We start from the raw sequence: 27,450 nt of genomic DNA on the forward strand, positions 1-27,450 counted from the left end.
TTATGCACATTTGCTTGCAGTTTAAACAATGGCTCACAGGAAACCTGTCCCTGGAAGATGAACGGATGTGGTTTCAGCACCTGTTACATAGGATAGCTCCTAGCTCCTGCAATGGGGAAACTGTATGGGTGGTTACATGGTGTAATGGTTAGCATTTTGGCGTCTGAAGCCAGCGATCCGAGTTCAAATCTCAGTAGAACCTGCTGATATTAAGTTGTGTTTGTCTTCCAAACACACTTTATACCCAGGTTTAGTTTTAAAATAACTAATGTTTTAAACCCCAACTGCAAGGCCCAACAAATCGACTCTGTTGGGACTCGAACCCACAACCTTCGAATCACCTCTCAGTGTTTGATTACAAGTCCATGCGCTTTACATTGCGCTACAAAGTATATATGTGTATTTTGATATTTATTTTTAATTACGCAACAAACAACTGAGGTTGCAATTCTTATTTTTGCTTTCCTGGTCACCTGGGCTGCTTGCACTATAACACACTATACTAACAACTCATCATCATTCGATCGTGTAGTCCATGGGTAGCACGTCTGATTCCAGATCAGAAGGCTGCGTGTTCAAATCACGTTCTGGTCAACCTTTTATGTTATTAAAACCATGAGGATTTCTTTCAAGGTGTCTGGATTTGAGTGTGTCGGTTGGGCTGACAATATTTCAGAAACCAGTCTGAAAAAAAAATATCACCTATAGGAATGTAAAACATTAGAGGTTTGACGGTACTACACTTACAAGAAGAAAAGTCCAGTAGAAAAAACGACAGGTTTGTGGTTTCATGGGTGTTAACTTGACGCTGATGAACAGAGCTGAACCGTGGAATCAGTACTGCTAAGGTGGTTAGTAGCTAACTCTGGGTATTTAAACAAGTGAAAAGGATGGATGAATGAAATAAGACTGTCTTGACGGAATGGCTCATTGGTGTAGAGGTTTGCTTCTTGCGTTGTATGTGAAAGGACCCGGGTTTAAATCCTGGATGAGTTTGTCATTTTATTCCTTGCTGTTTGTTTTTTGTTGTTCTTCCTTCACATTGTCCCCTCCCTCCACCTCCACCCCACTAGCAGGCAAGAAAAAAACACATTTGCATAATCACGCTCCTTAGGTTAGACGGCTTCTCTGTACTGGACTGTGAAAAACAGTGAGCGTTTCACGCTATGCAGATGAATGGGTGAGCCTTTCTGGTACTGTTCTAAATTGGTTCAAATCATATTTATCGAATAGACAATATTGCCTTATGAGAATCTGCATCTGGATTCTCCAGTATTACATGTGGTGTGCCGCAGGGCTCCATTCCTGCTCCCATGTTATTCTCTTTATACATGATTCCACTTGGGGAGATTATTCAGAAACATGGGGTGAATTTTCACAGCTATGCAGATGAAACACAGATTTATATATCTGTTAAAGCAGGTGCCATAACAGCTATCAATGTCTTATTCAAGTGTCTTGCTGATATTAGAAGCTGGATGTCTTTTACAGTTAAATCAGGATAGGAAAGAAGTCCTACTTTTAGCCTCTAAGCAACAGATGCAGTCGACAAACATTGATTTAGGTTTGTTAAACTCAAATGTAAAATCAGAGGTGAGAAACCTGAGGGTTATTTTTGACCCTGAACTTTGCTTTGAATCTCATATTAAACACATTACTAGAGTCTCTTTCTATCATTTGAGGAATATTGCTAAAGTTAGATCTTTTCTGTTCATGGATGATGCTGAGAAATTAGCACATGCTTTTATTTTTTCTAGATTAGATTACTGTAACGCTTTATTATCTGGATTTATGTCACAGGTAGGGTGACCTGAGATAACCTAGCTAGTGTACCTATGTAGCTGATGACTACGCCACCTTGTTTTTGGTAAGGCAAGGACCTTAGTAACCGAATAGTTCTTTCGTTCCCCCGTGTAGGTTCTTTGTTCCCCGGGTTCCCACACACACACAATGGAACGGAGTCTGGTATAACAAATTTTATTGTTCTCAACAGGGTAAAAATTGTTAAAACCAAACCACACAGTAATACTGAAAATAAGCTAAAACTTCAATAAGGGAGTGCCAAAAAACAAAACAAAAACAAAACACACTGCATACTAGGCAATCCCCTCCTGTTGGTCACGGTCTCAGAGAAAAAAAAAGTTCATGCACATGGACAATTACTGTTTGACAAAACAAACAAGGAAAAAGAAATATTCCCTGGGAGGTAGACCCCACACTCCCGGGGCTCCCCCCCGACTCACTCGGTCCGCTTCCTTTTCCTCCCACCGATGCAGGAACCACCACCCCCTGCTGGATCTCTTCACTGACAATCAGCGGCCGCCTCCGAAGGACCTGAGACAGGAGAGCGGGGCAAAGAAAAGGGGCCGTCAGGAACTGACACACAGGTAAGTAAACTACACCTTCCACCTCAAAGGTTCTGGTCACTTCCCTTCGACCGGTCCCTAACCCCGAGTTTGTCTCCTCTCTCTCGCCATGCTCCCTGGACCTCGTCCCGATTCCATCTGCAACCACCGGACCAGAACTGGAAGCTAAACTCCAGACCTAAAGGCAAGGCAGGTGAACCACTGGAGGCCTCAAACACACTCTGACGGGGGTGCAGGGGGTCAACCAGTACAGGTAAGCAGTATAGACAAAACAGTTAACATGGAACTTGACAACTGGTTGTCTTTTCCCCTCTTCCAGAGATCAATGAAAACGATTCGCCCCATATCAAAGATCCGTGGGGGGCCCAAACGTCCTGGGACTAACACTGGGACCCCGAGCAGTTACACCCGTCCCTTGCTCCACAAACGAAACAAAAAGGAAACAAATGTCCAAAAATAAATCACTATTGGTTGTAGATCCAAAAAAAACATGTTTGTAATATCCTTGAATAGAAGAATTATTGTCACCCAATGCACAGAGAGAAAAAAACACAGCAAAAACAAGTACAAAAAAAATACAACCAACCACCCAGTATTGCCCCGACACAACAAAAGAAACAAGAAAAACTCCAACCCCGTTCCTACATGTTGTTCCAGTGCTGGTCCATCCCCACAACGAAGCACTTGTGCCAAATAGTCGTTTCCAAAAATATTCAAAAAAACAATAAATCTTCCTCGGTGTACTTTCACCAAGGCTGTGCACTCCTGTCTTCCTGTCTTCCTGTCTTCCTGTCTTCCTGTTCCCCCTTCTGCTCTCAAATCCAGACCCTTATATAGTCTTGTCTGAACCGCCATTGGCTGTGGTGCTAACCAGGCGAGACTTCCAGTTGCTAGGGAGAAAATGCTCTACCTACAGTCAACCACAACCATATAATTGAGACAAGCAGATTCCAGTAAAAAAATAAAAAACCAGTACACAAAAACCCATTCAAATGTGTCACTCGTGACACTTACATGCCATGCTCTATCACGCCTGCGGGTTGTGCAAAATGCAGCTGCTAGAATACTAACGAGAACAAAACAAAGGGCTCACATTACTCCTGTGTTGGCATCATTGCATTGGCCTCCTGTGTGTTATAGGGTTGATTTTAAAGTTTTATTACTAGTATTTTAAGCATTGAATGGAATGGCTCCAGACTGCTTGAATGACATGCTGATTCCATACCAGCCGGAACACATTCTTAGATCTGCTGATGCTGGTCTCCTGTGTATTCCGAGGGTGAATCATAAAAGGATGGGAGAGGCTGCTTTCTGTTTTAATGCTCCCACACTCTGGAGCTCTATACCGGCTTTTATTAGAGATTCACCCTCAATTGTTATTTTTAAATCTCAATTTAAAACATATTTTTAAAATATTGCTTTTTCTTAATATTAACATGTTTTAGTTTGAGTTTTGTTGTTACTTCTGCTTTTAATAATTGTTCCTTTTTTCTGTTCTGTGTTTTATTCTGCTTGTAACGTGCTTTGAGCTGTATTACACATGAATTGCACTATGGAGGTCCCCGGTTCAAATCCCACCTCAGCCACTGACTCATTGTGTGACCCTGAGCAAGTCACTTCACCTCCTTGTGCTCCATCTTTCAGGTGACACGTAGTTGTAAGTGACTCTGCAGCTGATGCATAGTTCACACACCCTAGTCTCTGTAAGTCACCTTGGATAAAGGGGTCTGCTAAATAAACAAATAAACAAATAATAATAATAATAATATAAATAAAGATGTATTATTATTATTATTATTATTATTATTATTATTATTATTATTATTATTATTATTATTATTATTATTAGGTAAAACTACAGTAGTTTGGCCAATCTCACTTTAGGTCATACTGTCTGAGATCAAGAAACATCCATTTTCTGCTCTAAGTTTCATCAGTTACACTTTGCCCATCTAAGCCACGGTGCCCCGCGTCACTTCAAACCTGCGGCAGAGGCTTTCAGCATGGTAATGTATTTCCCATACCATCCACCACTCCAAAATGAACTACGGGACATTTCTGCAAATGAAACAAAACATGCATTTCCCACCTCAGACATGGAAATCTGCATTCATTTCACTTGTTTGATGGCACGCTTCAGTTCCTGAATCGAACTGGGATCTCTGGATTCAGAGTTTAGAGTGCTAACCAGTACACACTGGAACTGAAGTTGAAGGGTGTGTCACTCCCCCTACTCCAAGGTATCAAATGTCCATACTGACGACCCTTCGAGCACCCAGCCTTAACCATGTCTCATTGCACACAACGATCAACACTGCAACATTTGGTACCGATGAACATGATATTTCTATGTTGTGGATCACTATTCAACACTAGTTGGTGTGGTCCTTGCTTTTTTTAACAAAAGCTCTATTTCATAATCCCATGATTAGTACTCACTTTAACTTAAGAAAAACCTTCAGTAGGCCTACGCAGTTCTGGTGTAATAACTTGTCATTTTACTGGAATCAAATGGAAATCAATATATGAGATGTTAGAGTCAGTGTTTCCCAGCATGTATCACTGTGAGCAGCTCCTTCCTCCAGACACAGACCACACTGTAGTGTTTAGATGACTGGGTGTGAGGAGCCTTGTGTTAACAATGGGAGAACTGGGCTGACTGGGGAGGTAACTGCTGCCTATTTCAATGGTCTTATTACTGTAGTGTTATTACATTATGGACAGCAGTGGTGCTCTGGCTCCCTCGTGTGGTCAGTATTAATATCTGCAGTTTGTCTCTCGGAGGTCACATTAATGAGTGCTCTTTATTCACTTGAACAGAGCAGCTCCTGTGTTAGCTGTCACTGAATCTCTTTATTCCATGATTTGCTGTATTGAGCTGGAGGCTCAGAGAGTGTTTCCTCTTTCCTATCAGCTGTGTGTTTTGTGTTTAAACCTCAGACCACTCTCGATATTTACTGTCACACCCCCTCCCCAAATTGCACTTTCTTATTAAAATGTAATCTTATTGTTGTGTTAATACATTATGGGCAGCAGTGGTGCTCTGGCTCCCTCGTGTGGTCAGTATTAATAACTGCAGTATGTTTCTCTGCACTTTATTCACTGAACACAGACCAGCTCCTGTTTCCAAATTACACTGTCATTAAAATGCTGCTTTTATCATCAAGATCTTTGGGCTACTTCTCATCTGAGAAAACATCAGTTATAAAGAGTATAACCCATATTTTAATTATTAAGTAATTGAAGAAACAAAAACCAAGGTTACATTACTCAATATAATGTTTTATTTGCTGTGATTGTACAATGCCCCAGTTAGCTCACATCTAGAATACTGTGTGCAGTTTTGGTCACCTCACTACAGAACAGATATTATTGCACTGGAGAAGGTGCAGAGAAGGGCAACAAGGCTTATCCCAGGACTAAGTGACATGACCTACGAGGACAGGCTAAAAGAATGAAATCTCTTCAGCCTTGAAAAAAGAAGAGAACGAGTGGACTTGATTGAAGTGTATAAAATCCTACCTGGTCTAGACAAAGTGAACTCGAGACACTGCTTCAAATTGAACACAGAGAGCAGAACAAGAGGGCATGAATGGAAGCTGAGGAAAAGCACATTGAGAACAGAAGCTAGGAAGAACTTTTTACACAGAGAGCTGGAAACACGTGGAACAGGCGACCAGATGAAGTAGAAGGATCCAAAACACTGGGAGCATTTCAAACAAGACGAGATGCTGTGCTTTTAGATTGGAGCCCCCAGGAGAGGAGATTGCTGTGCTAACAAGGGACCAGCCTTGATGGGCCCAATGGCCTTTTCTCCTTCTCAACTTTTCTTATGTTCTCATGTTTCCTGACATTATTATTGTATTTATGAACAGCATTCCTATCCTGTGCAGTGTGCTCTTACACTAGATAACTGACCTTGACTCTCATTAATGCCCTCCCCTTGACTTGGGCCCCTTGTATTTCACCCTCACAACTACAGTATCTTGTGCTGAACTCACTGCATTGGACATTAGTGCTGAGAGTTAGTTCAACTCTCTATAAAACCAGATCAAGACAATCATTTCTGAACAATATGATAATATAGATCCTGGCCAGGTTTCTGCAGGTACCAGTGGAGGGAGCTGCTAATGGATTGACTGGCTGTACAGCTGATAGAGACAGTGTGTCCTGGGAGAACAGACTGAGCTGGTGGAGACTGAGTCAGAAAAAATACAATAAAAAAAGGTTTTGAAATAATTCTCTTTAATTCTCACCCGAAGCAAAGAGCCCCAGTGTCCCCAGCAGTAGAAGCAATGGCATCATTGTACTGTGTGTTTCAGTGACTCTGAAAGGGCTGAGCAGTGACTCATCAATACTGTGTGTCTTAAAGTGTTTGGAGCAGTGAGGCAGGCACAGGTATGCAAAGCACCTTCCTTTATACAAATCCTGTCCCAGGCAGTTAGATGAGATCTGAGCCGTGAGCACCAGTGGGGCTTCATAGGATTGGGCCACTTTTACTGTTTTCTTCTATTTTTACCCCAGTCAAAGCTCTCAGTATATCACTGCTGTCTAATCTGTGTGTCTGTCTAAACTGACAATAATGTTTAACAGTTTAGACATACATGTTTGACAGTTTCACAGGCCTTTCCAAGATGTACCTTGAACTGCTACGAGTTTGTTTTCATGATGCTAATGTTGAGTGAAAAGTTTCCAGTTTTTTCCTGTGGACCCTCTGGACTGTCTGTGAGGACCCCAGGTTAAGAACCACTGCTCTGGATTAAAGAGCATCATTTTATTACTCTCTCTCTCTCTCTCTTGTGGTCACAGAGTGTAGTGCAGTCTGTGCTGATGGTCTGTGGAATTGCAGTAAAATCCCTTCCCATGCTGTTGTGTTTACATGACTGGGTGTGAGGAGCCTTGTGTTAACAATGGGAGAACTGGGGAGGTAAATGTTGCCTATTTCAATTGTCTTTTTACTGTGTTATTACATTATTCATCCCCATGTTCTCTCTGGCTTTCAATGCTCTTCAAGCCTGATATATGTTATTAATTGTTGTCTAAATTGCTATTTCAGGTTTTTCACTCCATCTTATTCATATAATTCTGTATGACACACACATCCACAATGTTTAGAAATCACATCCTAGCCTTGTATTTAATGTAATATGCTTGTATTTAATGTATTTGCATTGTTTTTTACTGTTTGTAGTTAATGTACTATGCCCTGTATGTCACTGTATTAAATGTATTATGCATTGTTTGATTGATTGATTGATTGATTGATTATGGAGAGCAGTGGTGCTCTGGCTCCCACTTGTGGTCAGTGTTAATATCTGCAGTCGGTGCTGCTTGTCAGGGCTCTGTTTGATGTTTCTGACACGTCTCCAGGCTCCTGCTTCATCTGATTGCCACTCTAACACTCCAGTGTCCTGTGCAGTGTCCAATCCCACATGTCATTTAGAAACAGTGAGACACTGATCCAGTGTGGGGAGTGGCAGTGCTCTGATAAAGGCTTGTGTGCCACTGGGCTCTGTTCAACAGGGCTGGTGTGGATTCTACAGGAGAGAGGGGGGCAGGGAGAAGCAGACAGCAGGAATACACACAGGCTCCTTCTTACTGCACTGGGGAGGGGCTGGAGGAGAGAGGGGGTTGGGGGCAGTCGGGGGTATTAGTGGTGCTCTGGCTCCCTCGTGTGGTCAGTATTAATATCTGCAGTGTGTCTCTCGGAGGTCACATTAATGAGTGCACTTTATTCACTTGAACACAGAGCAGCTCCTGTGTTAGCTGTCACTGAATCTCTTTATTCCATGATTTGCTGTATTGAGCTGGAGGCTCAGAGAGTGTTTCCTCTTTCCTATCAGCTGTGTGTTTTGTGTTTAAACCTCAGAGCACTCTGGATATTTACTGACACCCTCCTCCCCTTTCCCAACTTGCTTTTTGCTCTTTCTTTTTGCATTAGGACTCTATAGAGTCCTTTTATGTAACTGTAACACCCGCTAGGCAGGGCTTACGCAGAATTGAAATACAGAATCACATTTGGAGTCGGTCTACGCCAGATTAGTGTGTAAGACACTGGACAAATAAAACAGTGACAGGTTATTTTATTCTGAAAGCAAATCAAGGATGGGATCAGAAACACGGCCTCTTCCAATTAAAAAAGAATCTTTTATTTTATTGCAGATAAAAAGAAATGGAATGTTAGCAGCAGATTAATACACAGCAGGAAACGTTCAGCACCAGAAGCACACTAAAGTGCGCGGTGCAATAAATACCTGTGAAAAATGATTGATTTAACATTGCAATCATTACAAATAAATACAAATATAAACAACGACCGCTCTGAAAAGAACACACAACACAAAACACAGCAGTGCGCGCAGGCAGGGGATGTGGGAGAGCTGCATGCATCATTTTCTGCTGCAGATCAATCTGTAACCCCATTCAACATCATCTCCTGCTTTACCAGACAAGCAGCAGACAAAAGCCTCACAAGACTTGACTAGCTCCTTGCTTACAGTATATCACTCTGTTACCCCAGTCTGCTCGTTGACTGACAATGTCCTGTATGGTTGACAATGAAGTCAGAATGGTTTCTTCCTCTTTCAATGCGATGCATTGGTTGTATCAGCCTGTGAAAGCATGCATTCCACACAGAGCTTCACACTGATAGTGCCAAGTCCTTGCACATACAGCAGCTTCCACAGCTAAACATCTGGCTGTGTTCCTGTCAATGCTACACTTTATAGCAGGAAAACAAAACTGGTTAATTCACCAATGTGATATTTCAAACATTCTACATATATTTAAAAACAGAGACCAAAACTTCAAACAACAGATGTGTTTCGACTCAAAAGAGCCGTCCTCAGTGTTTAAAAGAAACAAAGCAAACCCAGCCCTTAATATCATTATTACCATTTAGTGAACATGATTAAACACAGGTTTGTTAAGCAGACAATTCATTATCACAGACATACACTTCATCAAGTAAAGTTTTCAATCAGATATCCCAACATCAATGATTGGCAAATAAGTTACAATTTGTAACCCAAACAAACCTTAATAGTTATTAATCAATTGATGAAGATGATTAGATACAGGTATTGTTAAACAGTCAGCTCATTACCACAAACATACACTTAATGAAGTGAAATTTACAATGAATTATCTAACCATCAACGATGTGCAAATTGAAACAAGAAACAAACCCCACCCTTAATATAGTTCTTTAAATTGCACAATGGTGAATTAACAATGTGTTTGTGAGTGTACTCCATGTTTTCACACTATCAACACTTTTCTGAGCCTCAACGCACCAAATACAAATGAATGAAATGCTTGAACTTTCAGCGTGAGGTTTAAATTTTGTAGCATTACTGATACACTTTATAGAAATAGATTTTTATTCATATTTATTTCACTATATTTATATATTTTATAGTTTCAATTAGAAAATATATTAAATTGCTTTGAAGACATGTAAAGAAATAAAAAAAAAATCTTGTATATTAATATTGAAATACATTAATATGCGTTTTAAACCATAGATTGCTTTAAAACCTGTAATGCAATAGAAATATGTTGGATTGTAATATGCTATGTATGTATGTATGTATGCATGTAAATATTTATTTATTTCCTTTAAGAGGAGTAAAGTGTCTGATTTAGTTTATTTTCAGTTTGTATTTAAGTATCAGAAAATTAACAATGTTCACCTTTATCTTTTCCTTCCTGTAGATAAATCAATAATTATTATTTCATTTTCATTTGAAACTAAATTAGTAAATATAAATCCAATGACAGCCCTTCAGCCTCTGCAATGTATTAGAATACATGAATAATCAAGATATTTACCAGATTGATCTTGTATTTTATTTTGAGCCCTTGTTATTGAGCTCAGTGTGTTTGTGTGCAGTTGAGCTCCTCCACAGGCCGGGTCTCGTTTCATTGCCTTCACCCTCAGCACCTGCAGTAGGTCCCAGCTGCAGCAGTGCAGTCGCTGTGCAGTCCTGCTGAGGGAGGTTTTTGTACGGGTGTGTAGCACTGTGTGAACACATCTTTACTGTTGAGGTAGTGGTAACTCTCACAGTAGTAATCTCCTGCATCTTCAGCCTGGACTCCACTGATGGTCAGAGTGAAGTCAGTCCCAGATCCACTGCCACTGAAACGAGTTGGGATCCCAGACTGAAGGGTACTTGCCAAGTAGATCAGGAGTTTGGGAGCTTCTCCAGGTTTCTGTTGGTACCAGGCTAGGCGGTTGTTACTGTACACTGCGCTGCTGACTTTACAGCTGAGAACGACTGTGTCTCCTGGGAGAACAGATTTCACTGCTGGAGTCTGAGTCAGAGTATATTGTCCGCTGGATTCTGAAAAAAATAAATAATAATATAGAAAATTATAATAAACAAGTGAATTGAATTATGAAAACACATATTAAATGTCAAGCCATTTTCAGTTTTTCCTGTTTAATTTCAACACTTATACTGTATATTAAGAAATGTCCCACAAATAGATTTAAAAACAAAGTGTTTTTCTAAATGATTCTTACCCTGAGTGCAGATGACAAGTGCCCAGATAAAGATGCTGATAAAAGTCATTGTTGTTGTGGATTCTGTTGCCATGAAGGGCAGCTCTCAATCATGAAGTGTTAAACTCACAGGGCTATAAACACTCCCAGAGCACTGAAGCATGTGCTGCCAATGCAAAGTGTCTTTTCTATGCAAATTGTCTTCCTTGGCACAGCAGCCACTTGTAGCCAAGCAGTGCTCTTAAGTTTAAACTCTTTTAACTGATGCAGTTTCTTTGCCACTCAGGGAAATAATAGTTTATAGTTTTCATTGTGTTGAGTTTGTACAAACACAGCTATTTCTCTCTCTTCTCCCTTCTCTCAAACAATTCATCTTAGCCACAGATCAAATATTAAAATCAGAGCTGCAGGTTAACAGATCCATCATAAACTTTGTGAAATCAAATCCATTCAAGAAGCAAACATTTTGATTTTGCACATTGCTAATGTTGAGTGAAAAGATTCCAGTTTTTTTTTTCTTTGGACCCCCTGGACTGTCTCTGAGGACCCCAGGTTAAGAACCACTGCTCTGGATTAAAGAGCATCATTTTATTACTCTCTCTCTCCCTCTTGTGGTCACAGAGTGTTGTGCAGTCTGTGCTGCTGGGCTGTGGTATTGAAACAGAAATCCCTTCCCATGCTGGTGGAATGACATGCTGTAACCTCTATGCTGACACACACTGATGTGAGTCTGCAGGAATAACTGGGGTGTGGGACAGACAGCTTACAGCAAATCTGAGAGAGGAGAGCAAGGGGAGAATCATTGTGTTTAAAATGCTGGCCTGCTAAAGGGACATTTTAACATTCTTTAATATTCACTGGCAGGGGTGGAAGTTGCAGATGTTGAGATATTAGAGTCAGTGTTTCCCAGCATGCATCACTGTGAGCAGCTCCTTCCTCCAGACACAGACCACACTGTAGTGTTTAGATGACTGGGTGTGAGGAGCCTTGTGTTATCAATGGGAGAACTGGGCTGACTGGGGAGGTTACTGTGTTATTACATTATGGAGAGCAGTGGTGCTCGGGCTCCCTCTTGTGGTCAGTGTTAATATCTGCAGTGTGTCTCCAGAGTTCAAATGAATGGAAGCTATAGTGCTGCTTACAGTAGTAATCTCCTGCATCTTCAGCCTGGACTCCACTGATGGTCAGCATGAAGTTTGTTCTTGACCTGCTGTCAGTGAATGGAGCTGGAGCTCCAGAGACTCGGCTATTCAGTGAAGAGAAGAGGAGTTTAGGAGCTCCTCCGGGTTTCTGCAGATACCAGGCTAGACTGCTGGTAAAACCAGAGCTACTGGATCTGCAGTTCAGAGTGACACTCCCTCCTATAGAGACAGACTCCACTGTGGGACTCTGAGTCAGGACAATCTGACTGCTGGATTCTGAAAACAAAAACACAGAACATCAACCCACCGAGTCAACAGCCTCGTCCATTAACTGCATTCCACTGTGTGCTGAGGAAGTGCTGATATTAATAATAATTAATAATAATGAGGATTTCTTACCATGAGCAAAGAGTGCCAGTGTGCAGAGGAGGAGCCCCAGTGAAGCCATGTTCTCTGTGTGTCTCAGTGACTGTGAAAGGGCTGAACTGTCAGCTTTAAAAACCCTGAGCAATGGAGCAGTGCAGTTATTCTAGCTGTTGTGTAGAGCAGTGAGGCAGGCACAGGTATGCAAAGCACCTTCCTTTATACAAATCCTGTCCCAGGCAGTTAGATGAGATCTGAGCCGTGAGCACCAGTGGAGCTTCATAGGGTTGGGCCACTTTTACTGTTTTCTTCTATTTTTCCCCGAGTCAAAGCTCTCAGTATATCACTGCTGTCTAATCTGTGTGTCTGTCTAAACTGACAATAATGTTTGTGTTTGTGTCATTATTTCAATCCTATTGAGAATTAAAGGGTATGTAGTGCCCTACCCCTAACCCTAGTGTTATACCTTCCCATGTGTTGCTGCTGCTGTACAAGTAATGGACCTGTCATTTTTCTTTTCATTGTTCTCATTTTGACAGCTTCTTACTCTTCTAAATGGAACATCTACTTCACTGTCTTTCACAGGCCTTTCCAAGATGTACCTTGAACTTCTACGAGTGCGTTTTCATGATTTCAATCATGCTAATATTTAACAAGCAAGGGAAAAAGGTAGAAAACTCATGTATTGCCTCTTTGCCAAATCATTTCTAGACATGCTCATTCTCTATTGTATTTGTAATCTCAAACAGCATTTCCTAGCTGTGTGTTACTCTGCAGTCCCAGTTCTTCCCCATGTCTGTGTCTTGCAGCCCCTGAATCACTGCTGCTCTTCATGAAGCCCCAGAGTGTGCAGTATGGGACAGGGGGTCAGTGTGAGGGGCAGTGCTGCACTGGGGGTGCTGGGGAGGGGCTGGGAGCACTTTTAGATTGTTTTGAAATCTGTTCATAAATATTGTGCTGTTCATAAAGGAAGGGTTGTGGCTGTGAAAGGCGCTATAAAATGAGCCGTGGTCACTGTGTGAAGCCACAGAATCCATGTTTAAAAGAGCCCCCCTCTGTGAGGCTGGAGCAGTGGAGTGTCAGTGTGCAGAGCTGCTGTGTTTGCAGTGAGCTGTGTGATGTGTGGAGTCAGTGGAGCCCTTTAGAGAGCTGGAATACTGGACTGACACTGAGAGAAGAGGGGCTCCACTGTGCACGACTGCTCTTCACTGCTGCTCTGTTCTTGTACAATAACTCTCCTCATGGCATTCTCCATTCTCCCTCACTACTGCATCCCAGCTCCTGATTGAGGGCTGACTGGATTCAACTCATTCCTCTCCTGTGTCTTTAATCACACACAGCGGCTCCCTTCAGTCCCTGCTCAATGTTGAGGAGCCACAGCAGATCCTGTACAGCTGCAATTACACTTTCTTTAGCTTTGAAAAAGGGACCTGTGGCTTTTTATATCACAGCATTCATTCATTCATTTCTTAACAGCTTCCATATCCTTAATTAAAAGTTTAGGCATCAGGATTCATGAACATCTTCATATGAGAATCAGATAGAAAAAATGTGAGTTGCATAGTTTCAATTCTTTGAATAATTGAATGATGTTTAGGAATTCCTAAATACATTTAGAACAGATGGTATCATCACTACATTATTAGATGACCCTGTAGTCACAACAAAATCAGTTAGTTTAAATAGAGTAATATTGAATCCATACCTACATGTAACTGTGTGTTGTTATTGAGCTCAGTGTGTTTGTGTGCAGTTGAGCTCCTCCACAGGCCGTGTCCCGTTTCATTGCCTTCACCCTCAGCACCTGCAGTAGGTCCCAGCTGCAGCAGTGCAGTCGCTGTGCAGTCCAGCTGAGGGAGGTTTTTGTATGGGTGTGTATCACTGTGTGAACACCCAGCTACTGCTGGGGTTGTGTACACTCTGACAGTAGTAATTTCCTGCATCTTCAGCCTGGACTCCACTGATGGTCAGAGTGAAGTCAGTCCCAGATCCACTGCCACTGAAACGAGTTGGGATCCCAGACTGAAGGGTACTTGCAGTATAGATCAGGAGTTTGGGAGCTTCTCCAGGTTTCTGTTGGTACCAGGCTAGTTCGTTGTTACTGTACACTGCGCTGCTGACTTTACAGCTCAGAGCGACTGTGTCTCCTGGGAGAACAGATTTCACTGCTGGAGTCTGAGTCACAGTATACTGTCCACTGGATTCTGAAAATAATAATATAGAAAATTAAAGTAAATGATTGAATTAAATGATTAAACCACATTAAATTTCAAGCCTTTTTTTCGGTTTTCTTGTTTTACTTTTAATACTTATATATTAAGAATTGTCCCACAAATAGATTTTTTTTTATAAAAGTTTTTTTCTTCCTAAATGATTCTTACCCTGAGTGCAGATGACAAGCGCCCAGATGAAGATGCTGATAAAAGTCATTGTTGTTGTGGATTCTGTTGCCATGAAGGGCAGCTCTCAATCATGAAGTGTTAAACTCACAGGGCTATAAACACTCCCAGAGCACTGAAGCATGTGCTGCCAATGCAAAGTGTCTTTTCTATGCAAATTGTCTTCCTTGGCACAGCAGCCACTTCTAGCCAAGCAGTGCTTTTAAGTTTAAACTCTTCTCACTGATGCAGTTTCTTTGCCACTCAGGGAAAAAAAAATAGCTCATAGTTTTCTTTGTGTTGAGTTTGTACAAACACAGCTATTTCTCTCTCTTCTCCCTTCTCTCAAACAATTCTTCTTAGTCACAGCTGTGATTATGTAGCTTTGTTACACAGTATAAATAATCATTAATAGTAAAATATTAAAATCAGAACTGCAGGATAACAGATCCATCATAAACTTTGTGAAATCAAATCCATTGAAGAAGCAAACATTTTGATTTTGCACATTGCTAGTGATGAGTGAAAAGTTTCCAGTTTTTTCCTGTGGAGCCCCTGGACTGTCTCTGAGGACCCCAGGTTAAGAACCACTGCTCTGGATTAAAGAGCATCATTTTATTACTCTCTCTCTCTCCCTCTTGTGGTCACAGAGTGTAGTGCTGTCTGTCTGCTACAGATTCTCATACCATAAGAGGCTCAGCTGTCTCAACTTACTCTGAATATTTTAAAAAAGTAAAGAACATGAAAAATTCCTCTAAAAGATGTATTGAATTCAGCATTTGAATTTGCTGAAACAGTCCCCCCTTTTTTTCATTTATCTAGATTAAAGTTGGAAAATGCTTCCAGTACCTGCAGCAGAAAGAATGCGTGCATATCATGCAAGGATGTGAGAAGAGAAAAGAGTAGGGATGAAACAGAGGAACAGAGAGCAGCAGAAAGCATGCAAGTGGAGTATAGGGAGGAAGAAAAGGGAAGCAGAAAAGAGCAAAGAAACAATGAGAAAGTATAGGAGAAATCTTTCAAAATGACATGAACCAGAACCACAACTTAATGAGAATCATTTGACAAACTCACCGTCAAAAGTTCTCTTTTCAGCTCAGTCACTAGGGAAGGCAGTAAGAGGAGTAACGGGGGCACTTCCAAAGAGCCCCAGGAAGAAAAGTGTAGTGGGAAAGAAACTGGCAACACAATTTGGTTTGGCTCTGGTAGATAAGCATGCTTCCACACGAAGAGCTGAAGTTAGTGAAACAGAATGTCAGGTTTGTGCATTCTATGAGATTGATTGTGTGTCCCGTCAGCTGCCTGGATGAAAAGACTGCATCACTATCAGAAGAGAGGATGCACAAAAAAAAAGAATGCACAAAAAGTGCTCCTGATGACGGTTCGTGAAGCTCACCGCCTCTTCAAGAATGAATATCCTGATGGAAAAATCAGAATATCAAAAAAATGTCTGCAGCATTGCACCCTGTGCACGTTCAACCTGTCTGTCTGTCGTTACCATGAGAACACAGAGATGCTACTAGATGGCTTGAAAAAGGTTTGCCAAAATATCCCCAATGGAAATCTCCTGGTCATTGGGTCACTTTGCAACTGGCAGATGAAATGCTGCCTTGGCCAGTGTGACACATGCCAAGACCTTGCTAGTTCTATCAATCAGGGAATACAAGGCAATGATAATGAAGATACAATTGTACACTACTACCAATAGATGGCTAACAATAAAAAGGAAGTGCCTGAGTCAACATTACACGATGACAAGGAGGAGCTCAAACCCAGCGGACCAATCTGCGGAGCCACAGTTTTATTGCCAAGGTGCAACTTCACCAAATCAAGACACTGAAGATGAATTGAAATGAATGTGAAGATATACTTCAGGAAGTTATCTCAGAACACTTCCCTATAAAGCAGCAAGCTGAAATAATGTGAGCTCCCTGGATCACAGAAGGAGTGCCTCTGTTTCCAGCAGTTCTCACAGCTCAGTCTGTTAGTACTTCTTATGTTGTGCTCAGTGATGTACGGCAACATGACACATTTGCAGTTGTTTGCTACAATCGGGCTATTCTTGATGAAGCCTCAACTTCAGCCAACATCTCTAACTTGCACATCTTTTCTGATGGTGCTGCGAGCCAATTTAAAAACAGATTCATCTTGTGCACCCTTACCATGCCGAGCAATGTACACTGCAGTCTGCATCGAGCTGATTGGAGCTTTTTTGCCACAGCACACGGCAAAGGGCCAGTTGCTGGAGTTGCAGGTAAAGTAAAGCGTGCAGTTTGGAGGCGCATTCTGCAGAAGCATGCTGTTGTCAACACAGCAGAAGAATTTGCTAAGGTGGCAAAAGAAGCATGCCCAAATGTGAGCATCATTTATATTACAAAGCATGTGGTAAAGAAGGCACAAGATGAATGGGCAAACAGGTGGGAACAGAACTGTCCAAAGAAAACCCCAAACACACACAGCATTCACTATGATAGAACGCTTAGCAACACTGAACTTGAGCTCAGCACAGTAGGTCCATTTGTGGAAGAAATTCAGCCTGACTGGAAAGTGGTCAGTGTGTTTGGCATTGTGGATCAAGCAACAGCTATGGCAAAGTATCCATTCAAAAGCATTGAATTGTCAGTAAATGAGTACTGCATTGTTATGTATGAAGGCAAGTGTTCCCCTGGCATAGCTGAAGAAACCATACCGGCCCTGCCAGAGGAGCTCCTCAGTGTTTTGCATCCATGCAAAGGGGGCTGGAAGTGGCCGACACAAAAGGATGTAACGTGGTGCCTTGCTTCATCTGTTCCCAAAAGGATTGATGCTCCAGTACCTGTGAATACCCGGGGAGTATATGCCTTTCAAGAAAACATTACAAACTCTGCAGACACTTCACTGTGTGAGCGCTTCAGCTTGCGCTGTGTTCACATCCATGCATTTTTCACAGTGGTTACGTCAGTTACAGGACCTGGTTATGTCAGGCACGTCATGTTTGGGGTTCTAGTAGAGGGGAGAACAGGAGTGGTGTCAATTGTTTCCTTACATTTGAGGACCAGACACTGTTCATTATTTTGTGCAGTTCAACATATAATTGCCTCTTTATTTCAGAAGACTTATTTTGTTAATGTCAATTTTATGATACGTCAGTTACCAAATAAAATGTCTCTGTTTTAATAAAATGATTTACTGATTATTTCTAATGTCATATTTACTTGAATATATGCATGCTAGGATTATTCATGGGTAAAACTACAGTGGTTTGCCAATCTCACTTTAGGTAGTACTGTTTGAGATAAAGAAACATACATTTTCTGCTCTAAGTTTCATCAGTTACACTTTGCCCATCTAAACCACGGTGCCCCGCGTCACTTCAAACCTGCGGCAGGTTCTTTCAGCATGGTAATGTATTTCACATACCATGCACCACTCCAAAATGAACTACGGGACATTTCTGCAAATGAAACAAAACATGCATTTCCCACCTCAGACATGGAAATCTGCATTCATTTCACTTGTTTGATCGCACGATTCATTTCCTGAATAGAACTGGGATCTCTGGATTCAGAGTTCAGAGTTCTAACCAGTACACCATGGAACCGAAGGTGAAGGGTCTGTCACTCCCCCTACTCCAAGGTATCAAATGTCCCACTGATGACCCTTCGAGCGCCCAGCCTTAACCATGTCTCATTGCACACAACCGTCAACATTTCAACATCTGGTACCGATAAACATCACATGTTGGAAGTTTGTCAGAATCTCAGAGCTGTAAAATGTCATACCTTATTAATTCTGTATTGATGGTGCAAACATTTGATGGGTGCAGGTTTGTTATCAAAAGCAGAGCACTGTTGGTGTTTCGTTGTGTCTGTGTTTTAATTTGGAAGCCTCATGTTTGTGCTTGTGCTGTGTCTGTGTAAATGTGTGTGCATACGAATGAACTGGAAACAATGTCATGTTTTCTTGTTTGAAATGAGCTCGCCAAATAGAGGCAGCTTTATTTTCCACCATGCTGCATTTACGAGTGTACTTATTTCCAAACATTTCTATGTTGTGGGTATTCAACACTAGTTGGTGTGGTCCTTGCTTTGTTTAACAAAATCTCTATTTCATAATCCCATGATTAGTACTCACTTTAACTTAAGAAAAGCCTTCAGTAGGCCTTTCGCAGTTCTGGTGTAATAACCTGTCTTATTACTGGAATCAAAGGGAAATGAATATATGAGATATTTGAGTCAGTGTTTCCCAGCATGCATCACTGTGAGCAGCTCCTTCCTCCAGACACAGACCACACTGTAGTGTTTAGATGACTGGGTGTGAGGAGCCTTGTGTTAACAATGGGAGAACTGGGCTGACTGGGGAGGTAACTGCTGCCGATTTCAATTGTCTTATTACTATGTTATTACATTATGGACAGCAGTGGTGCTGTGGCTCCCTCTTGTGGTCAGTATTAATATCAGGACTGTGTCTCTTGTAGATCAAATGAATTGAAGCTATAGTGCTGCTGACAGTAGTAGTCTCCTGCATCTTCAGCCTGGACTCCACTGATGGTCAGCATGAAGTTTGTTCTTGACCTGCTGTCAGTGAATGGAGCTGGAGCTCCAGAGACTCGGCTATTCAGTGAAGAGAAGAGGAGTTTAGGAGCTCCTCCGGGTTTCTGCAGATACCAGGCTAGACTGCTGGTAAAACCAGAGCTACTGGATCTGCAGTTCAGAGTGACACTCCCTCCTATAGAGACAGACTCCACTGTGGGACTCTGAGTCAGGACAATCTGACCGCTGGATTCTGAAAATAAAAACACAGAACATCAACCCACCGAGTCAACAGCCTCGTCCATTAACTGCATTCCACTGTGTGCTGATGAAGTGCTGATATTAATAATAATTCATAATAATGAGGATTTCTTACCATGAGCAAAGAGTGCCAGTGTGCAGAGGAGGAGCACCAGTGAAGCCATGTTCTCTGTGTGTCTCATTGACTGTGAAAGGGCTGAACTGTCAGCTTTAAAAACCCTGAGCAATGGAGCAGTGCAGTTATTCTAGCTGTTGTGTAGAGCAGTGAGGGAGGCACAGGTATGCAAAGCACCTTCCTTTATACAAATCCTGTCCCAGGCAGTTAGATGAGATCTGAGCCGTGAGCACCAGTGGGGCTTCATAGGGTTGGGCCACTTTTACTGTTTTCTTCTATTTTGACCCCAGTCAAAGCTCTCAGTATATCACTGCTGTCTAATCTGTGTGTCTGTCTAAACTGACAATAATGTTTGTATTTGTGTCATTATTTCATAAGAACATAAGAACATAAAAAAGTTTACAAATGAGAGGAGGCCATTCAGCCCATCTTGCTTGTTTGGTTGTTAGTAGCTTATTGATCCCAGAGTCTCATCAAGCAGCTTCTTGAAGGATCCCAGGGTGTCAGCTTCAACAACATTACTGGGGAGTTGGTTCCAGACCCTCACAATTTTCTATCCTATTGAGAATTAAAGGGTATGTAGTGCCCTACCCCTAACCCTAGTGTTATACCTTCCCATGTGTTGCTGCTGCTGTACAAGTAATGGACCTGTCATTTTTCTTTTCATTGTTCTCATTTTGACAGCTTCTTACTCTTCTAAATGGAACATCTACTTCACTGTCTTTCACAGGCCTTTCCAAGATGTACCTTGAACTTCTACGAGTGCGTTTTCATGATTTCAATCATGCTAATATTTAACAAGCAAGGGAAAAAGGTAGAAAACTCATGTATTGCCTCTTTGCCAAATCATTTCTAGACATGCTCATTCTCTATTGTATTTGTAATCTCAAACAGCATTTCCTAGCTGTGTGTTACTCTGCAGTCCCAGTTCTTCCCCATGTCTGTGTCTTGCAGCCCCTGAATCACTGCTGCTCTTCATGAAGCCCCAGAGTGTGCAGTATGGGACAGGGGGTCAGTGTGAGGGGCAGTGCTGCACTGGGGGTGCTGGGGAGGGGCTGGGAGCACTTTTAGATTGTTTTGAAATCTGTTCATAAATATTGTGCTATTCATAAAGGAAGGGTTGTGGCTGTGAAAGGCGCTATAAAATGAGCCGTGGTCACTGTGTGAAGCCACAGAATCCAGGTTAAAAAGAGCCCCCCCTCTGTGAGGCTGGAGCAGTGCAGTGTCAGTGTGCAGAGATGCTGTGTTTGCAGTGAGCTGTGTGATGTGTGGAGTCAGTGGAGCACTTTAGAAAGCTGGAATACTGGACGGACACCGAGAGAAGAGTGGCTCCACTGTGCATGACTGCTCTTCACTGCTGCTCTGTTCTTGTACAATAACTCTCCTCATGGCATTCTCCATTCTCCCTCACTACTGCATCCCAGCTCCTGATTGAGGGCTGACTGGATTCAACTTATTCCTTTCCTGTGTCTTTAATCACACACACCGGCTCCCTTCAGTCCCTGCTCAATGTTGAGGAGCCACAGCAGATCCTGTACAGCTACAATTACACTTTCTTTAGCTTTGAAAAAGGGACCTGTGGCTTTCATTCATTCATTTCTTAACAGCTTCCATATCCTTAATTAAAAGTGTAGGCATCATGATTCATGAACATCTTCATATGAGAATCAGATAGAAAAAATGTGAGTTGCATAGTTTCAATTCTTTGAATAATTGAATGATGTTTTGGAATTCCTAAATACATTTAGAATAGATGGTATCATCACTACATTACTAGATGACCCTGCAGTCACAACAAAATCAGTTTGTTTAAATAGACTAATATTGAATCCATACTTACATGTAACTGTGTGTTGTTATTGAGCTCAGTGTGTTTGTGTGCAGTTGAGCTCCTCCACAGGCCGGGTCCTGTTTCATTGCCTTCACCCTCAGCACCTGCAGTAGGTCCCAGCTGCAGCAGTGCAGTCGCTGTGCAGTCCTGCTGAGGGAGGTTTTTGTACGGGTGTGTAGCACTGTGTGAACACAACTCTACTGCTGGGGTAGTGGTAACTCTGACAGTAGTAATCTCCTGCATCTTCAACCTGGACTCCACTGATGGTCAGAGTGAAGTCAGTCCCAGATCCACTGCCACTGAAACGAGTTGGGATCCCAGACTGAAGGTTACTTGTAGTATAGATCAGGAGTTTGGGAGCTTCTCCAGGTTTCTGTTGGTACCAGGCTAGGTACTTGTTATCGTACACTGCGCTGCTGACTTTACAGCTCAGAGCGACTGTGTCTCCTGGGAGAACAGATTTCACTGCTGGAGTCTGAGTCAAAGTATACTGTCCACTGGATTCTGAAAATAATAAATAAAAACATACAACATTAAATTAAACAAGTCAACTAAATTATAAAAACTTTCAATTTCAAATCTTTTTCATTTATTTTTCATCAGTTTGCCCCTGTTTTACACGTATATATTAAGAATTGTCCCACAAATTGATAAAGTGTTTTTCAAAGTGATTCTTACCCTGAGTGCAGATGACAAGTGTCCAGATGAAGATGCTGATAAAAGTCATTGTTGTTGTGGATTCTGTTGCCATGAAGGGCAGCTCTCAATCATGAAGTGTTAAACTCACAGGGCTATAAACACTCCCAGAGCACTGAAGCATGTGCTGCCAATGCAAAGTGTCTTTTCTATGCAAATTGTCTTCCTTGGCACAGCAGCCACTTCTAGCCAAGCAGTGCTCTTAAGATTAAACTCATTTTCAGCTGATGCAGTTTCTTTGCCTTTCAGAAAAAAAAACAAGTTTTCTCTGTTAATCAAAAAGAAAAAAATAGCTTATAGTTTTCTTTATGTTGAGTTTGTACAAACACAGCTATTTCTCTCTCTTCTCCCTTCTCTCAAACAATTCATCTTAGCCACAGCTGTGATTATGTAGCTTTGTTACACAGTATAAGTAATTATTAATTGTAAAATATTAAAATCAGACCTGCAGGTTAATAGATCCATCATAAACTTTGTGAAATCAAATCCATTCAAGAAGCAAACATTTTGATTTTGCACATTGCTAATGTTGAGTGAAAAGTTTCTAGTTTTTTTTCTGTGGACCCCCTGGACTGTCTCTGAAAAACCCAGGTTAAGAACCACTGCTCTGGATTAAAGAGCATCATTTTATTACTCTCTCTCCCTCTTGTGGTCACAGAGTGTAGTGCAGTTTGTGCTGATTGGTGTTTTCTCATTTTAAGGTTGTGGAGAGATATACTCATGCCATAAGAGACAGGCTCGGCTGACTCAATTTACCGTGAATATTTTGAAAGAGTAAAGATCAGAAGAATTCTCCTAAAAGATGTATTGGCATCTTCATGAATTCAGCATTTTATTTGGGTGAGAGACTCTAACTGGTTTATATTGTCCTTTGAGCCACTTTGTGTGACTCAATGACCTAATAAATGTTTAGTCACCCCAGCAAGTTAAACCAGTTGCTTCCAGATTGTTTTAATACATGCACTCCTTTTACAGTCGGCTCCATAGCGTGGAACACTCCCTGTTTTTCACAGAACAGGACAGGTATAGAAGCCTCTAACCTGTTCTTAAGAGCCTGGTTATTTGCTTGCAGTTTAAACAATGGCTCACAGGAAACCTGTCCCTGGAAGATGAACGGATGTGGTTTTAGCACCTGTTACATAGGATAGCTCCAGTCCTAATACATTGAAACAGTTTCAAATAAAAGCAAAATTGATGAGAGTCACTGCAATGGGGGAAACTGTATGGGTGGTTCCATGGTGTAATGGTCTGCACTCTGGACTCTGAATCTAGCAATCCAAGTTCAAGTCTCGGTATAACTTGCTGATATTAAGTTGTATTTGTCTTCCAAAACCACTTTATACCCAGATTTATTTTTAAAATAACTAATGTTTTAAACCCCTACAGTTTAAAACTGACTGGTGGGACTCAAACCCCAAACCTTTGAATCCCCTCTCATTGTCTGACTAGAAGTCCAATGCTCTATCCATTGCACCTCAGATTTTGGCTGCAGGCAGTGGTGCCATTTCTGCAAAATCCGGGGGGGGGGGGGGGGGGGGGGTCGGCAAATCTGAAGTACAGTAGCAGTGCTCATATAATCAAAAAAAGCACGTACACTCCACACATGAATAACAAAACACCAATACATCACCACACACGCACAACATTAACAACAATAAATAATGTGTTTATTTCAATATTTATTTATTCCTTTATTTGGATAATTATTTAGGTATTTATATTTATTTATTTCGATATTTACTCAATAATAAATAAATAAAGCAATGTGGCATAGTGTTTAAGGCTCTGGACTCTTGACCGGAGGGTCATGGGTTTAATCCCAGGTGGGGGGGACACTGCTGCTGTACCCTTGACTTTACCAAGATTGCTCCACTAAAAACCCAACTGTGTAAATTGATAATATAAATAAAAATAATGTGTTAAAAAAAGAAAAAGTTTAATTGTGTGTAAAAATAATGTTGTATCTTGTAACAATTGTAAGTCACCCTGGATAACAGCATCTGACAATGAAATAAACAGATGTCTGTGTATCTATCTATTTGTTTGTTTATTTATTTATTTTTAATTTTGGCTCGGAATATCCACCATAGTTGCTGTGTGTGAGAATTAAAAACAAAAACAAAAAATCCAGTTAGAGCTACAAGGATATTATTAGAAATATGTGGGGAAATAGCGCCCCTGCCGAAAGAAAAGCTCACAGCACCTGCTATCCCAGAGATCTCCCACCCAATTACTGACCAGGCCCGATCGTGATTAGTTTGTGATTAATTTCCGAGGTCAGACAACAGCGGCCGTTCTCAAGGGATTATGGCCGTAAATGAAGGAGTGCTCTGGTTTAGTGTCTTACATACACCTATGCGCAGAAGCATTTGGCATGCCCACATCATTATTTTTTTAATTCCATATTTTTTTAAAAGCGCAGATGGTGCCACTCTATCTCACTCTAGCACACACAGAGAACAGGGGCTGTTACACAATTATAAATAAATACATACATACATACATACATACATACATACATACATGCATGCATACATACATACATACATACATACATAAATACATACATACATACATACATACATACATACATACATACATACATACATTTTGAAATAAATGAATGAATGAATGAATTATTGTATATACGGTTCAGGTCCGGGCCGGCCGACTCGCTGCAATTGTATTTCTCGTTTGAAAGTCGCCCCGCTGTGCTTACACCACGTGCCCGCTGTCTCCACATAAGGAAGACACTCCATGTGAGATTCTAGAGCTCCTTGCTGTGAGTCTTTCTCTTGGAGTCGAAAGCAGTTCAATCAAGCTGGAAAGTGTGTTTCCCCCTCAGCTGCCATGGTAACGGAGGGCACGTCCTCGTGTACAGCGTGAGGTAAAACAATGACAGCGTCACCCTCATCATCAGCAGTCATCGTTAACAAGGCCAGCAGGGGGCGTTAAAGGCACAGTCTGCACAGTGTGGTACATTTCCTGTTGTGTGTTGTTCCTTTTTTATATATTATATTTGATTTAATTGTACTTTGTTTTTAAATGCAGTGGTGCATTTTGTCTCAACCTGTGGAATAACAGCGGTGTATGTGGTACATTGAGATCTTAATATTGTATGGCTGCTCCCTTTGTATGGAGGATATTCTACATCAAAATTATAATAAATAAATAAATAATTGAACAAATAAATAAATGTCTGTGAGAGTATTCATTTATGTCGCTATATATTCATTTATGGGTCTATTCAAACTATAGTGTTTAGAATACTGGGTGTGAAGGGCCTTGTGTTAACAATGGGTGAACTGGGCTGACTGGGGAGGTAACTGCTGCCTATTTCAATTGTCTTATTACTGTGTTAATACATTATGGACAGCAGTGGTGCTCTGGCTCCCTCTTGTGGTCAGTGTCAATGATGGTAGTGTGTGCAGCTTGGCAGGGCACTGATGCCTGTTTCCAGGCTATACAAACACAGAGACAGATTCAATCAAACACTACGTTCACAGTTTAATAGAAGGGTGGATTAGTTCTATTTGTATATGTGTTCTAAGCGCTGCACTTCTGTTTCAATAAGTGTCACAGACAGTTCTATGAGATCTGAGCTGTGAACACAGGTGGTACTTGATAGGGTTGGGTGACTCACAGTACAGTTAGATTATCCTTCCTGTAGTTTTATGTTTAGCCTCTCAGTGCTTTCCTGCTCTCTAGGAGGGGCATTAGAAATCTGCCTGTTCACAATGAACTGGCCCATAAGTGTTGAGACATGTGTGCCAGGGAGCTGCTGCACACATAAGGAATGAAGGAGACCAGGTGGGTAACAAGGATGACACAGGAGGCAAGACAATGAAGAATAAACTGCCTTCAATAACACTGATGTGCTGCTCCTTAATAAAACATAAGAATTCACTCAGAAATGTATGAATTCCTCATTTATTTATTTTTATTTAAAGTTAGATACATTATTTTTTATTATAAGTTATAATCTGACGTATATCAATCTAGTATTAACATTTTTTTCAGGAATTAAGAATAAAGTGTAAAATTCTATTTCAAAAGAAGACATGGTTTCTTCATTGTAATTAACAGTAATTTGTGTCTTGATTTTCATCTTAACAATATGTTAAAATTCAATGCTATTCATTTATGTATTAATATTAGTTTTGAAAATCCATTCAAACACATCAGATTGACACAATGAAAAATATCCAGCTGGACTCCACAGAGTCAGACAGTGTAACTACACATCACTGCAATACTGGGCTTTGCTGTTTGCTGGACTTCTTTTTTAATATGTTGTCCAGTGGATCATAAATAAATCAATCTCAATATGCATACAGTTCAATTGTTTTAAAAAATAAACATCATTCTGTTTGTATATAGAATGTGTTGCTGATGAAGTGGAATCATTAAAAGAGTAAAATGAAAAAAGGAAATAATACAATTTGAAGTTAAATATGCAATTTATTTATTTATATACATTTACTGAAACAGAAGTAAAATGCTTGGTTTACTTTATTTTCAGCTTGTATTTAAGTATCAGAAAATGTACAAAGTTCACCTGCAGTCCTGCTGAGGGAGGTTTTTGTACGGGTGTGTATCACTGTGTGAACACATAGCTACTGGGGATGTGTAAACTCTGACAGTAGTAATCTCCTGCATCTTCAGCCTGGACTCCACTGATGGTCAGAGTGAAGTCAGTCCCAGATCCACTGCCACTGAAACGTGTTGGGATCCCAGACTGAAGGGTACTTGTCAAGTAGATCAGGAGTTTGGGAGCTTCTCCAGGTTTCTGTTGGTACCAGGCTAGGTAGCTATTACCATGCACTGCGCTGCTGACTTTACAGCTCAGAGCGACTGTGTCTCCTGGGAGAACAGATTTCACTGCTGGAGTCTGAGTCAAAGTATACTGTCCACTGGATTCTGAAAATAATAAATAATAACATAGACAATTATAGAACATTATTGAGTTAAACAACAAAAACACATTACATTTCAAGATATTGTTATTTTTTCATTTCCCCATTTTACTTCTAACAGTTATATTAAGAATTGTCCCAGAAATATATATATTTTTTAAACATGTTTTTCTAAATGATTCTTACCCTGAGTGCAGATGACAAGTGCCCAGATGAAGATGCTGATAAAAGTCATTGTTATTGTGGATTCTGTTGCCGTGAAGGGCAGCTCTCAATCATGAAGTGTTAAACTCACAGGGCTATAAACACTCCCAGAGCACTGAAGCATGTGCTGCCAATGCAAAGTGTCTTTTCTATGCAAATTG

General features: G+C 41.0%; 2 gene segments (V, D, J or C); both read right to left on the reverse strand.

The window, feature by feature from the left end:
- Window positions 1–1,115: 1,115 nt before the first annotated feature.
- LOC131703064 (immunoglobulin kappa variable 3-15-like) lies at window positions 1,116–27,378 on the reverse strand. The segment is given in 4 exon segments: window positions 1,116–1,138; window positions 2,244–2,334; window positions 10,329–10,711; window positions 27,272–27,378. Coding segments are annotated over 4 exon segments (546 nt in total).
- On the reverse strand, window positions 21,556–22,224 carry LOC131703219 (Ig kappa chain V region 2717-like). The segment is given in 2 exon segments: window positions 21,556–21,977; window positions 22,152–22,224. Coding segments are annotated over 2 exon segments (480 nt in total).
- Window positions 27,379–27,450: the final 72 nt, after the last annotated feature.

This window comes from Acipenser ruthenus, chromosome 32, assembly GCF_902713425.1.
Source record: "Acipenser ruthenus chromosome 32, fAciRut3.2 maternal haplotype, whole genome shotgun sequence".
NCBI lineage: Eukaryota > Metazoa > Chordata > Actinopteri > Acipenseriformes > Acipenseridae > Acipenser > Acipenser ruthenus.